This window comes from Cyclopterus lumpus, chromosome 11 (genome assembly GCF_009769545.1).
Source record: "Cyclopterus lumpus isolate fCycLum1 chromosome 11, fCycLum1.pri, whole genome shotgun sequence".
In the NCBI taxonomy this organism is placed as follows: Eukaryota; Metazoa; Chordata; class Actinopteri; order Perciformes; family Cyclopteridae; genus Cyclopterus; species Cyclopterus lumpus.
This window is the reverse complement of record NC_046976.1, coordinates 4778359-4794001: the sequence shown is the minus strand read 5'-3', so window position 1 is coordinate 4794001 and position 15643 is coordinate 4778359. Positions and strand designations below refer to the sequence as shown.

The following is a 15643-nucleotide window of genomic DNA, read 5'->3' as shown; positions in this document are numbered from 1 at the left end:
TTCAAGAGCCCAATTACAGAGCTTGTATCTCCTTCTCACCCTCTCTCTGCTCTTAACAAGAGCAGTCAGGGGGGGGCGGGGGGGGGGCGAGTGGCTTAAGGGGTGAGTGAAAGCATCATTATGGAGCGGTCACACGTAGGGGGGGGGGGGGGGGGGGGAAGATGACCCGCCGTCCCTCATCGAGGACGGGGAGCAGCAGGCCTGTCCAGAGCCGAAGAGGAGGATGCACATGGTGAGGGACAGACAGACCTGCAGCAGTGGGCCGCCATGCAGCTCTGACGGACCGACAGACACACAAAGAGACGGAAGCAGAGCGGTATAGATTTTCAGAGAGATAGTGGAGCGATGTGTGCTGATGAGTGCCACAAACAGGGCGCATGACTCTCTCTCTCTCTCTCTCTATAGTCTGCCTGTGTGTGTGTGTGTGGGGGGGGGGGGGGGGGGGGCGTGTGCGTGTGTGTGCGTGTGTGTAAGTGTGTGTCGGTGTATTAGCAGTCAGAGCACTGAGGCCCACGGGCGATTCCTGTGTGTGCTTGCGATAAAGGGAGAAAAAAAAAGGAGGAAAAAAAGGGAGGAAGTATAACGTGGGGGGGGGGGGGAGTGGGAGCGGGGCGTGGAGGAGGAGGAGGAGGTGAGAGTAGAGATGAGGAAGTTGGTTGGGGGGTAGAGAGGTTTGGGGGGGAGAAAGGGGGGCGTTGGGGGGGATGCAGAGAGTGAGAGAGAAAGAGGGGAAAAAAAGAAAGAGAGAGAGGAAAGAGCATCCAGCAGAGCAAGGAGCTTCCTCTGTGCTGTCAAAGCCTCTGGATCATGTCCCCATTGGTCTCTCTCTCCCTCTCTCTCTCTCTCTCACGCGCGCGCACACACACACACACACACACACATGCGCGCGTGCGTTCCCCCTCACCCAATTGCTCCCCTTCTTCCTCCAACCAAGCCCTTCTCCTCCCCTCCCTCTCATGGAAAAGAGTGTCTTGGCAGGGTAATTAAGAATGGCCTCTAAACACAGGAGAATGGCAAGAACGCTCCAGATGAAAGTAAATGATTAAAATAATTACAGGCTGAGAGCTGACGAGCCGGAGTGTGGGGTGGCCGCCGGACATTTGTCGGTAATTAGATAATTAATCTGAATGCAAATGATGAGCCCTAACGAAGCAGTCAAGCTGAACCAGCGACAACTGCCGTGAGTGAAATGTGGGGAGGGGGGGAGAGAGGAAGAAAGAGGGGGGGGGGGGGGGGGAGAGAAGAAAATAAAACACATGAATATGAGTGTAAAATATCCAACCTTCCCAAAAAATTCAGCATGAACCGACTCAAAGGCAGCAGCAGTGTTGTAAATCAATAAGTGTTCCTGCCTCACTTCCAGACTTAGCGACACGCAAAACGTGAATATGCCTTTGTTACAAATATACAGGGGGAAAAGGCACCGTGTGTTGTGCTCTGCAAAAAAGAAGAAGAAGAAAGAAAAAAAGTTAAAACATGTCTCTCCTCTCTGGGAGCAGAAATGCCAGAATGAGCACGAGAGGAGGAACATGGAGCCCCCTCGCTCTCTCTCTCTCGCCCTAAAACGCGTGAGCACATTGTGGGTTTACTCGCTCCGCTGACACGCACCCGTTACCCCCGCGTTGTCTTCTCTTCCTCGCAAGTATCATCGTGTGCGTGCGTGCGCGCTCTCGGCAGATGTAAACAACCGGGGCTTCGGAGTTTATTCAGAGATGAAGATGTATACTTGTCAGCATCCTCCTCCTCAGGATCGCTCCTCTTAAATTCAACTACAGATCTTGAGGGTTTATTTATTCCACCGCGATATTATTGTTTTTGTGATGCTGTGACGTGTATTTTAAACAGGCGCTGTAAAAACCGCAGTGATTATAACGCAATATGGCACATAAGCATCTGGGAATTTAACTTCCAGCTGTGACTCTTTTATTGGCGTGAAGAGAATACAGTTCCCACATTTCATCGATTAATGGAGGAGCCATTATGTTGCAACGGTGTCCACAACACAATTTGTGGAGTATCACACATCGTTTAACGTTTTCCTTTCTTTTCATCACTTAACAAAACAACTTGAGTCAAATAGTGGTCAAATATATATCCCATTTTATGGGATAGAATGTTACAAGTGTGAACATTTTGCCCATTTATGGTTAAACCCAACATTTTGAAGTTCAGAAGTTGCTTCTGTCATTTAATAATGCATATGGTTTTCCATACCGATATGGAAACGTAGACCAGATCGTTACATGGTAACATGGTGAAGAATCAATTAAACTGCCAGGTTGGACGTGGACAACTCTACAGCTAATCTGAGAGAGAAGGTTGCAGTGAAGAGGCAGACATGGCGGTTAACAACCCCCCTTCTCCCTCTCATTAGTGCAAATTATGCAACACGTCCACTTACACCTTTAAGAGACTCCAGAGGAAAACGTTTTACCTGTCCACCATTCTCATTAAATCCAGACTGATGGCTCAGGCCGCCTCATCAGAGCCACTGGTGGCTGACGCTGTGTGTATGGGAATGTGTTGTCAGTCAGCAGGCTTGGCCCTGTGCAGGTTAACGTGATCGGTAACTAGGCCCCCCTGAATGAAGAATTAAAAATTGCAAAGTTGCGCTGTGGTTGTATCGAGGTCAACGTTACTAAAGCCATCACTGAAAACATTGATGATGTCCCAAAATGTGCAGTTTTGGGAATGAATGAACCTCTGTCTATTCTGGTGACTTCAATGATTCGATATATGTTTACATTTACAGGCAATTTAATGTTTAATTATGGACAGATGCTGCATGAAAAGATAAGTCTACAACATGGTGATATCTTAATCTTACTCTGAAACAGTATGACAATTAAATGTGGCTGTAAAATAGTATAAAAAGGGCAGTATACTTGTTTCCACTGAACTGCTGCCTACATCTTTGTGCTTTTCCAGTGATAAGAAATACAAAATGCCAAGTCAGTCTATTTAATTTGCCTCTTAAAATCCTGCAAATAATGTGTCAAAGTAAACAAACGTCAGGTTCCGCATGCGATTATGATGTAGATTAAACGGTCAAATGATTTTCCCTCCATCTAACAAGTTTGAGACTAAAAAAGGTCAATCAAAACTGTCAAACACCTAATTAAAAAGCATACTTGCAAAATGTTTTTTCGAAGTTGGACCTTTTGACAAAGATATTTGATCACAATATAAAATCTGTATAATGTGTCAATAATGAACCAAAACAAAGAACATGCTTTAGTTTGTACTCATCTACATAATAATAATGTTCTAAACAACCACATAAAAAAAACATATGCACCTCCAAAGCAACAACATGTACAATATTCAGAGCAGAAAATGTACAGAAACGTGAGTGTTTTGAGAGTATGAGGCACACAGATGCGTGTTGTCCTTCCAGAGTCTGTTTTTCCAGCAGGTCAGAGACGAAAATAACGTGCTGCATGAGATACCTTCAGTCACATTATTTACTCCACGAGCAGCTCAAACTCCTCCGCCTCGTCGAACTCTGCGTTCAGCTGGGCAGCTAGTGCGTCCAGCTCCGTGGTGCCGATCTGCTGGACCTTCTTCCTCCTACTCCTCTTCTCCTTCACCACGACTACTCCGGGGATGTTTAAGTCCGGCTCGGGGACCGCGGAGTCCTCCGCCTCGAGCAATGACGTGAATGAGTTCAGAGCAGACGAGGGTGCGCAGGACGCCTCCAGACCAGTCTTGGATCGCAGGACCCTCGGGGCCACCTCCGGTGTTTGCAGCTTGTCGAAGCCGAACAGGTTGTCCAGGGAGTCGGGGCTGTTGAGGGACTTGTCGCCGGGGCTGTTGAAGGACTTGTCGCCGGGGCTGTTGAAGGACTTGTCGCCGAGCCTGCTATATGAGCGGCGCACTTTCTGAGACCACACCGCGTCCTCTGCACCCGCTGCCGGCTGTTGGGGGTGAGACGGGGCCGGCGGCGAGGAAGGGAGGATCGGTGACAGGACAACGGCCTCCTTCTTCTTCTTCTTGGCCGAGGAGGTGCCCCCGCGGCCCGGTACGGGACCTGGGGTGAAGACCTGCGGTTTCTTCTGCTGGCTGCTTTCCGACACCGACCGTCTCGGCACGTTCTCCTTGTTGTGCTCCGACGGTGCGACGGTTTTCCTGGGTGCTATTTTCCTCACCGTGATGGAGCGTTTAACAGCAACAGAGGCCAGCGCCATTTTGCTGTCAGCTTTGACGTTAGCCTGAGGAGGAGAACTCAGACGCGGCGACCGTCTTCTCTGTGAGCTGTTGAGATCATTAGACTCCGCCATTAGGTTTCGGAGCGTCCCTTCTTTCATACTGACCATTGTTCCTGGTGAAATAAACGACTATCCCTGGTTTTCCTCGACAATCGGAGGGCGTCGTGTCGCCACACGGGCCAGACGAACAACAGCAGTACGTTCAAATCTCAAATTGCGCGCCCGAGTCGCGGAGAAAAGACGAAGCCACAGTGTTCCGGTGACGACATCAACCCGCGCCACCAATCTCAAACTTTTGCTGTGTAATCTGTACAGCCGAGGTTAAGAGACGTCTGATATCTCTGATTTTGTACGAATCGTTCAGTTCGCATCTGTTTCCCAGGATGGAATATTTAATTGGCATACAGGGACCCGATTTCGTCCTCGTCGCCGCCGACAATGTGGCAGCCAACAGCATCCTTCAGATGAAACACGGTATGACAACGCGTTAGCTTAGCGGGAGCCATTCAGATGGTGGCTTTAGCTAAACCTGCTAACAAGAGCTGTTGTCATAGCTCTTGTTCACATTAAAACCAGCCGGTTTGACTGATAGATGTGCTCAACGTTGTTTCTTCTCGTGGCATATTGACGTGTAATGAGTGCGTCTCTATTATCAAAGTGTAACCACTTATTCCGAATGTGATTTGAGCTAGCAAAGCTAACCGCAATGCTAGCGACGGTAAATTAAAGACGCAGATCTTCCTCATTGTGTTTAAGCAGTGTTTTCTTTTTTGACTTTCAACACTATGCCAAAAACTATTTTCACTTTATTACCGGGATGTAACTCCATTTTATGTTTTTGAATATCAAGTTAAGGTTAGCATGAACTCCTGACAGTGAAAGTGAAAGCGGTGACGGGTTTAAACGTTGCTCACTCTCGGCGGTCAGTAAATAACCTCTGAAAACAATTCGTGGACAAAACGACGACAATAAATGATGTTCCCCGTTTTTTTCAGACGCCGACAAGATGTTCAAACTGAGCGAGAAGATCCTGCTGCTGTGTGTTGGAGAAGCGGGGGACACAGCCCAGTTTGCAGAGTACATCCAGAAAAACGTTCAGCTCTACAAAATGAGGAATGGTAAGGACCCCCGTTGAGACTCATGTACAGAAGCGCACACACAAACACTTTCTTTCAATCTTGTTTTTTTGTTTTTGTAGGTTATGAACTCAGTCCATCAGCAGCAGCCAACTTCACACGAAAGAACCTTGCAGACTACCTTCGGAGCAGGGTAACTATCACGACAACCCCATCGACACACTGCGAACATCTCATACAAATATGAGCTTTAGGCTGTCCTTGAATTTTCAAGAAAACTATCCCAGAGTGTCTCAATTCACCAGCTTTGTGGGCACGGTGCCGAGTATTCTCTACACCGTAACGGGCTAGTGGTACAATTAGATTGACTTGGAATATAATGGGTCAAACTACAAGTTTCAGATCACGTGTGTGTGTGTGTGATCCGTTTAAAAAAACAAAACAACGATTAAACAATCCCACTTGCAGTCAATCACCGCATTGCAAAGTGTACAACGCTATGTATTTATTTTAGCTTGCATTACTTGTCACTTCCATTAGGGATTTCCACTCGTTTATTTGTGTTTGTTTGAAATCACTCGTTCCTGGCGGCACTGGACTTCTCTAAATGCTGTTCCGCTTCCCATAAAACGGTGGCAGTAACGTTTTATGATGTGAGAGTTGTTTTCTCGTGCCCCGGGAGGATTTAGTCTGTTTTTAAGGGAACAGTTTGACGAGAGATATGAATATTGTCATAAACAAAGTAATTGTTTGAGTTGATGGGGCACATTTTTTCCTGTTTGTAACCTCATCTTTGCACACAACAGAAGAGATTTTGTGAGGCAATGTTTTCTCCTCTTTGACTCCTCACCTCAGACAGAGAATCAAATTATCATAGCAATTTGTTTTCAAATCGAGTAAATAAGCTCTTTGGTGAACAGTCGGTGGATATGCACCTGTTTATTTCGCTACACACATTTTAACAGAATATATTCAGAGCCTTTCAAAAGTTTGTAGTTACATGCTCTATTGATGATTTTATTCTTTCCTTCAATAAGAAGAATTGCGCTGTATGATTAAAACAACGGCACATTTAATTGAATGTAACTAACTAATACAGCTACTTTGCCAAAACATTCTATACAACTACCGTTACTACATTGTCAGATAGGGTTGTATGAATATAGACAACTGTCTTTGAACCCCCCCCCACCCCCCGTGTTTAAACAAACCATTTTAGACCCACCTGTATCTGTGTAAATTCCCTTGTATCTGTGTAAAACAGTTAATTAATCCCCTGTACCAGTGGTCACCATCTGAATTAAGCATATTCATCGTGGAGTAATGAGTGAACATGCCTATAAATATTTTAATTTCTATTTTAACTTAATTACCTTCCTCTGTTAGCATTTACAATATCATTTGGCTGTAGGCGACGAATGATAGAATCGCAAATTAATTCATTTAAAGCGATACTCACTTGAAATGGCAGGGATGGTAACCATATGTGGATTACTCAAACCTTATCAGAAATATGTTTCCTCATAATTTCCGCTTGGAATAAAAAATTAAATGTTTTTATTAAATTAAAAGCACTCAAACCTAATTGTCTTGCTGACGTGACTCCCCTGTGATGTGCTGGTGGGAATTAAGCCTCACCTGTAATTACTCCACTGTTTGTGCCCTTATCAGCTTGAGCTTGTGAACTGAACCAGTAGATGCATCTTGACAGAGCCGGGTACATTTGTCAGCTTTGTTGTGAGAGGTGACGGAGGATCTCTCCCCCACCCCACCCCTTTGAGACTTCTTGACAACACCTGAGCCTGCCGCCCCTGTCTACCACCCCAGCGGGTATATTGTCCAAATACCACAGCGCTGGCCTTTGACACTTCAGAACCAAAATCTGACGGGCAAACCAAAACGCATGAAGGTTCAGGCACCAACAACCAGCCAATTTATCAGTTTGCATTTTGGTCAGCTGGCTGCGTTATTTATGCCAAACATGTCTTGAAAAGTGCAGGGCTTTTTTTGTGTAATTATGTGTGTCCTTAAAAGCCTTGCAGAGACCTGTGAGCCCTGCAAGAGCAAATCACACTTTAAAGCAGGCAGTATAGTGAATGGCACACACGCAATCACTAGATTTAAATGCCTTCACTGGGAAACAAGCATGGAGACTTAATCTCTGAATTAAGTACATGTTTAGGTATTTTATTATTATGCTGTACTTAAGCTACACATGCATGTCAATTGATGACGTTTTAAAGGTCAGTGGAGGTTCAGTGCCACCCCCAATTTGCAAGATGGAACCATATTCAGTATGTAGCAATCACTGTGTGTCCGTTTGTTTGTGGGTTTTCGAGACTAAGTCAAGTCAGGTTTATTTATGTACCCTAAACTCTAAACTGTGCCTTATGGTGCTTTACAAACGGTACAGTACACAGAACCCTCTATGCTTAGAGGAACCTCCACACTGCTCACTGCATCGGTGTTAAAGAGCTTCATTAACATTTAATCTGAAGTGTCCTGTTTAAAAAAAAATAAATTAAAAAAAAAACCTGCTGAATAAGCACATACTGTGTGTGCTTTAAAACCTAAAACAAAAAAACATGAGGAAACATATTTGTTACGGCTCCAGCTGACATTATCTATCAATCAATCTATGGTTCCAAAGAAGTAACTTTTTGTTAAATGGAACTGGAGAAGCATTTCACCCCCAGTACATGCTGGTGTTCGCAGGGGCGGCACCACATGTGCTTCTAGATGTAAGGGCGCGCTTCACTCAAGTCGGCCTCTGCTGCTCGTAACCCGCACGTTTAAGCACCGCTCGCACTAATTTGTTAAGAGCAGTGCAGCCGCTGCCTGTCACAATAGCAGAAGGTTGAAAATAATTACAAAAAACAATTAGTGTGGCAGAGAAGGGAATGTGGGACACACCGAGCGGGGGATAGGGGTAGAGCAGGAGGAGGAGGAGGAGAAGGTGTGGGGGAGTTCCCAGGGGGGAAGCAACCAGGCCCAGTAGACAACACCACACAGACTTTGAGGGTGAGAACGAGTAGGAGTCAACAACAGAACGCAGACACAATGTGCGTGCGCACAGGAGGGACGTATAGGATCGGCTTGTTTTTTCTTCTTCTTCTCATTCTGTCAAGGTTGCACATGTTGTGGAGGATGACATTTATATTCATGTCTTGCCATGAGCGGCGAGTGTATCATTATTTTTCTTTTGTGCCTCACGGTGATGAATTTGGTTTTATGAGTGCAGGATTTGCTAATGCCGCATTCTCAGGAGTGCTCAGAAACTGAAGCAATAGCAGTTTCTCCTCTGCATCCCACACCTTCCTCCAGCTACGCTCCGCTCGCATTCATCAACCTCCAGAGTGCATGGACATTTGCAAATTATGTTGTATAAACAGGGCCTTTTTTTCCATTTTTTTCAATGCTGTTGTCTCCTGCCCCAGACCATCTTGAGTATGTAAAGAGTGTCGTCCGTTTAAAAGCCTCGGAATGTTTAATATCAACATGAAGTATCGGTTCTTTCACAAACAAGCTGGAGATCTGACCTTTTTTCTGTCTTATTCAGGTCAGAAATTATTCTCTCTGAAGCGTGTAACCCATTAGTGCAATTGTTCCATTCCTACTTGAATTAATAGTTTATTATTTACATTCCAATCAATAGATTAATCGTTGGGTTTTCAAGGTGCCACTAACATTTCAGAGCCCACGGTAACTTATTTTAAGTTCTTATTTTGTTCAACAAGCAACCCCACACCAGAAATCTATTCAATGAACAGCGTCAAATCCTCACTTTTCAGATTCGAAAAGCCTTCCATTATTTTGCAAGTTGGCATGAAAGAAAAATGCATAATGTCAAGATCAATTTTCTGTGAATTGTTTCAACTAATCATTTCATCTTGCAAAATAAAATGGATCATTTCTATAACATGTTAATATGAACAGAAATGTATTCTACTGAACTGTCTCCATCTATCAACACGTCTACTGTCATTTCAAGTGAGGTGAACTCTTGAGTAGTGCTGTAAAACCAAGGAATGTGTGTTTAAAAAGTAAAAAAAGTATTTCATAACAAAACATTTCCAACAACATGGCGCTCATGGGTTAGGGCAGGCCCATTCGTCGACTAAAACAATGTTAATGTTGATGTATGTAGCTGGAAACCGCCTGCAGTCCAAGACACCGCCGCTCAGCTCGGGTCTAGAGAACTGGCTGCATACGTTGATCTATTTCAATTAATCTGATTAAATCATGGCAGATTAAAGTTTAAGCCCAGACAGAAAGAAAAGATAATGATCTGCTTTTTGTATATCAAATCTTAGTTTTTTTTTTCCTACCATCCTTAAATCATCTTCTAACCCCCCCCCCCCCCCAAAAAAATACTAATCATGTGATCCCACTGGCACGTCCAGACCCTTAGGTTAACAAACCACTGGCTGATGAATGCCTCCGTGTTATATTGTTAATTCTGATGTCCGTATTCCTGCAGGATAAATTACAGACGAGTCCTTTTAGTCTGGGAGACGTTGCACCCCCCGGTGGCTGCAGACCTCCGGGAGGTGCGTCGTTAGCTAAACCCAGCGGAGCATGTCGTCCCGTTCCCCCCCCCCCCGTTTGAATAAGGCCGTGCGCTTGCTTACCAGCCCGGCCGTCCATAAAAACAACTCCGCTAACCTCTGGAGTACTGCATTCACTCAAACTTTAGAGAGGAGACCAAGAGAAGAAACCCAACTAGCATTAAGCATCATCAGCGCAGGCCTGGACTCTGCTGCGTGCATCATATCGGTAATTCACCGCAGAGCAAAACTAAGTTTTAGCGACACTCTTGTTGGTTTGAGCTTCCTGTCTGATGACCTGCGATAATTGCAAAGAGAATGTGTGTCGAAGACAAACGGGGATTAATTTTCTCTTGAATAAACGGGCTTAGGAGGCCGAGACGTGAGGTCAGATAGACGGTATGGTTCATAAATATCACATTTTTCGATCATGTCGCGGCCCAAAAGCCTCGCCGTCATCCGGTTTTGTTTTTATTTGTATGTATTTAGGTGTTTGCTCTGCAGAGCGCTGAACCAGTGCGGTTTTCGTCGACCCCGTGAAGTTCAAGCTTTTTTTTCCTTTCCGCCAGGCCGCAGCAACAGTTAGCCTCTGCCCGCTTGGTGATCTACAGCTGGGCCCATATGGGTTTGTAAAATATTTTGTGTCGCGAGCACACAATGGGTACAAATAATTACTGGCACCATATTGCACACGGCTCCCCTGCTCCTGCACAGATGAACAATTAATACAGCAGATTGAGGAGAAATGCCAATAAAGAGAACACGCCCCGGGGCAGGGTGCAAAAAATATGGGGGAGGTAGGAAAGGGAGGAGAGGGGGGGGTGCTGGAACGTGGAAGAGGGGAGTTTGGGGAATGTGTTTGGCATGCTTTTTTTTTTAAAGGCCTGACCTTAATTTGTGTCGCAACTAAAGTGTTTTTTTTTTTTGTTGCTCTGGATCCGACACTGCCGATGTCTTAAAGAAATGCTTCAGTATTGTGGGAAATGTTGATTATTCGTCTTCTCGATGAGAAGGTGGATACCACTCAAGTCTGTACACCAAGTGTGTGAAGCTACCGCTAGAAGCCGGTTGGCTTAGCTTAGCATAAAGACTGGAAAGGGGGGGGAGGGACCGCTAGCATGTCTCTGTCCAGCGTTAAAGAAACCTCAAGTACCAGGCTAGTATTCTCCCCCACTCGCTTCCAGTCTTTATGCTTCTAGCAGTAGCTCTTCGAACTCTCGGCAAGAAGACGAATAAGCAACATTTTCCTAAAATACTGCACCATTCCCTAAGCTAAGTGTCTGTTGGCTCGAGCATTTCTTTTTTACCGTACATACAACTGAGTGGAATCAGTCTTAGCATCTAATTCTTGGCAACTTCCAAAAAAATTTCTTTCCAGAAACAAACAAACAAACAGGTTTAGGGGCTTTGTGTCACGCACAGGTGAAGCTTTTTGTTTCGTATTGGACGACGGTCGCCTTGCTTGGCTGAGAGCAAGTGTCTGGGTGGGGGTCGGGGAGGGAGGAGGAGAGATGAGGATAAAACATATGTGTATTGTTTGTACGTGAACGCGGGTGTGAGTTCAGGTGGCTGGCTTAACAAGGTGCCTGCTTCCCTCCGAGGTGACACGGGAAGGTTATTTTGATGCCAAGTCCATATTATTGTTACATTGTAACCAGCGAGACAGGTGTCTAGTGGGGGGGTTGGGAGGAGGGGTGACGCCACTGGGGCTTTCGCAGGCTCACGGAGGAGTTAAAGCGTGCACACACATACATACACACACACACACACACACACACACACACACACGCATATATAAACACACACACTAAGATATTCATCCTGAGATTCACGCCCGTTGAACACACTCTCAAACAAACGCACACACAATCGCATTTCTCAGGTGTGTGTGTGTGTGTGTGTGTGTGTGTGTGTGTGTGGATTCAAAACCATCGTTAACAGACGATATCCCGCTCCACAGGGAGCCCAGCGATGCCCTGGTGGCAAACACGGAGCTAACGCACGAGTCCCAGAAATAAGCAGGTTGGCTCAGCAATGAACTGAAAGGGGAGGAGGGGGCAGGTGTGCAGATAAACTCGCCTGGCGACACATGAGTCACGTTGGCCTCGGTGCGCGGCGGCGAATACGGCGTTGCATTCCCCCGCTTTGCTGCATTTGGACCACCGCATTGCTTCTACCTCCGTCAAGAAGTTAGGCCACAAGTTGTTTTGAGGGGGGAAAAAAGGAATGGAGAACAAAAAAGTCTCTCTTTAAAGGGAATTTTCTTTTTTTAAATGAGGAACAGTGGCTTGCAACAACGAAGAGAGAAAATTAGTGTTTTGGAGGAAGAGAAGGGAGAAGAGGCTGGGAGCATAAAAGATGTAATTTAAAAAGAGAAGAGGGAGGGGGCAAGAGAAACGACTTTAGAAGTTTTTAATGAGCCCTGGCGCTACTCCAGGGTGAAGGCGGGGGGGATAGAGGGAGGTAAAGAAGGGATGAAGAAGGAGGGAGGAAGAGCGCGATGGCGGGTGCAACAGGGGGTGCTGACTCCCAGCAGATGTCACACTGCCAGTGACACACTGATTCCCCCCTCCCCTTCTCCTTGCACACGAACGCACACTCGCCTCCTCTGTCCTGTGACGCCCTTTCACCTTTGACACACACACACACCTCTCTCTGCTGTTTATGCTGTGTGCATCGCTGCACGACTTTTAGGTCAACAAGCTAACGAAGAATCACAAATAGTTGAGAAACAGAAGTAGATTTTTTTCAATTTCAGTGGACGTTAGCTCGGATCATGCAGCAGCACAGATTTTTTATTTATTTTACTTGTCGCAAAGAAACGCCACCCCGCCCGTGTAAACAGTCTCGTGAACGGCAACACTGATTTAAATACCCACCCCCACCCCCCCACCCCTCTCTGGCTCCAGACTCCCTACCACGTGAATCTGTTGCTGGCGGGCTACGACGACACAGACGGGCCCGGCCTCTACTACATGGACTACCTGTCCGCCCTGGCCAAGGCCCCCTTCGCCGCCCACGGCTACGGGGCCTTCCTCACTCTCTCCATTCTCGACCAGCACTACAGACCAGGTCAGTGCAGAGAAATGCTTTTTTTAATCTGACATACTAGCATCAAGTGCTTTTAGCAATCTTAACTTGTTATCTTTCCTCACACGGCATCCTGGTCCCAAGACCGCACTGCAACATCGGCTCTCTCATTCCCCCTTCTTTTGTCCCCTTTTTAAAAAAAAATTATTCTCATTTTCTTCTGCTTTTTGTTTCCTTCTAGATCTGACCCGAGATGAGGCCGTGGATCTGCTGAAGAAGTGCATTGAGGAAGTGAGTTTGAGACGTTTTACTCATGTTTCTTTGCACAAGTATGTGAATAACAACAATAAGCGTCTTTAATTAATTGTTAATTATGTTACTCAGCCAACTTGGCTCTGCAAAAAAAGAAAGAAAGTGGCCTCAGCGTAGTCTCAGGAACCTAAAGCCAGACTCCCGCATGGATTTTCCCTTATCGCTGGGAGTCCGCTCCATCCACGGCGACCTTCCGTCCGACCTTAGCTCGAACCGCGCTGGCAGAGAGGACGGCTGCCGGCCAAACTGTCTTCACAAGGCTAACATTTCAACAACAAAAATAGTTTTTCACGTAGGCTCCGCGGGAAGGAAATTGGCATTTTTTTATTTGTTGATTCACAGATATATGCATGTGTGTGTGTGTGAGTATATATATATGTGTGTGTGTATGTATGTATGTATGTATATATATTATATTTTATGTGAATCTGTAGTATTTTTCTCAGAGTGAAACCTGGCGAGCCTTGATCAGTCATTACAGATGACGCTAATACGTTCACAACATATAAGCAGGAGAGTTTACATTTTTTATTTTAAACAGCTGTTTGTGGTCACAGGCAATTTTCCTTTAAATAGTCAGTGTCCCACTTAGTTTTTTTGTGTTTATCACTGCGTCTCCCTTATGTTTCTGCTTTTTATTTGATTCTACATCCAGTCTCCTTCTTCATGCATTTTATCGTCATATTTCTTTTCTCTCATTCCTGCAGCTGAGGAAACGCTTCATCCTGAACCTCCCCTCCTTCACCGTCCGAGTGATTGACAAGGAGGGCATCCATGACCTGGAGACGCTCACCTCCGGCCCAAAGTGACCGCTCACTGCTTAACTACCAACCCTCACGCCCTCGTTTCTTTACCCTTTTTTTTTTTTTTTTGTACCATTGACCTCCTTGCTCTTTCTGTTCCAATAAAAAGTGACACACAGTTGAGATACAAGCTGTCCGTCCCTGTGGTGCTTTCTCTTGCTCTCTAGTCTACTCATCTGCACATAGAAAGAGAACAGCCTCCTGGCTGTGTACTTTTGCACTTGTACTCGGTGAGTGTGGGTAATGTACACTTGCTCATGCTTGTACACGTGTAATAAAACATGCATGCACATGGTTTAACTTGAAATGGGGAGAAGTAGTTTTTCCTCATAGGAGTTTCGTTCCCCGAATGACCAAAGTGCATGGAAGTGTTGGTGGAATTTAATGCAGAAGCAAAAACAATCATGTTTAGTATTGTATAATAATGTAATCAACGGTTAGGGTTATTGTTAATTATTATTCATATTAATTATGAATCAAGAAAACATACTTTATGAATCCCTCTCTGGGAGATTGCAAATAAAATGTAGCATACGACTCAATAGATGCTAGCTGCTGTACATTTTAAAACAAGCTAGCTGAACGCCAGAGTCAATAACAGCAATATATCCATGAGTCGATTAAACCTCAAAATATGACCTATAAAGCTTCATCACCACCTCTGTGACGCCATGTCAGTGGGTTACATATCCCACGAATCAACGGGCTAACAGTGTGCAGCTGTTCTGACGCTGGTTGAGTCGGTTCATTTCCCCACCAACCAACAACGCGCTCTGATTCAGAATACATTTGACCTTTACCCTGAATGTGCAGACGGGTAACGGTGGTCTTGTGTGGTTTACTTGTGTGTGTGTGGTTTACTGTGGTCGATCCAAAATCAAGGTCCACTTACTTTTCAATCGCACGTCAGTCTTCTTCTAAGCGTATACTGAGGTTGCACACTCAGTGAACAGCTCTGGAAAAAGCCACTAGAATGAAATATATATTCTGTCATTTATTTATCAGACCACCACAATCTGTACAGAAAACGGTCAACCGTTGCTCTTTTGCCCTCGCAGACCGTTTGCTCCAAAAATAAAAGGCAACAACTCGGGTAGAAAAACAAAGCGTGACAATTTCTGACTTTTTGTCAGGCATCAAATGCACAATGCGGAACGACAACATCTTGATGCATTTTAACACTGTATTTTAAATGTATTTTTGATACCGTTATTGGCTTTGACAGAACAACGGGCCTGTAGAACAATCTATATTATATTGGGGCGGGGGGGAGACATACACACCAATGTCAATGATTTGCCTTCAGAAAAGAAATGGATTCTCACTATACAGCGAGTGGTACAGTAAACAAGCGTACTCGCATACAGCTGTAAATGGAACAACCAGGCCGCGTTGATAACATCACAGCGGGTGTGTGTGTGTGTGTGTGTGCGAGCGAGACAGCCCGTGTTTAAACGAGCGTGGGTGTGTGTGTGGCACTATCACCGTCTCCACCACAGACAGGTGATTAATAAACATTAAACAATCCCTCCTCTCTCAAACACACCGGAATCTGACGGGAAGAGCAGCATATGTTTTGCCTGGAGGCACAGGGAGAGATGGAGAGCGGCCCCGCTGAGTGTCAGATAGAGGGAGAGGATGGGGGGTGGGGGGGGGGGGAGTTAGGT

The 15643-nt window shown here is 45.5% G+C and overlaps 2 protein-coding genes across 2 annotated transcripts; one reads left to right on the top strand and one right to left on the bottom strand.

The window, feature by feature from the left end:
• Positions 1-2739: 2739 nt before the first annotated feature.
• On the bottom strand, positions 2740-4442 carry cdca5 (cell division cycle associated 5). The gene has a single exon (XM_034544982.1). It carries the CDS (start codon positions 4314-4316, stop codon positions 3465-3467), a length of 852 nt encoding a protein of 283 aa, XP_034400873.1. The 5' UTR covers positions 4317-4442; the 3' UTR covers positions 2740-3464.
• A 17-nt stretch (positions 4443-4459) lies between these two features.
• On the top strand, positions 4460-14099 carry psmb2 (proteasome 20S subunit beta 2). The gene is made up of 6 exons (XM_034544983.1): positions 4460-4682; positions 5204-5326; positions 5407-5477; positions 12741-12903; positions 13103-13152; positions 13881-14099. Exons 1-6 carry the CDS (start codon positions 4592-4594, stop codon positions 13980-13982), a joined length of 600 nt encoding a protein of 199 aa, XP_034400874.1. The 5' UTR covers positions 4460-4591; the 3' UTR covers positions 13983-14099.
• Positions 14100-15643: the final 1544 nt, after the last annotated feature.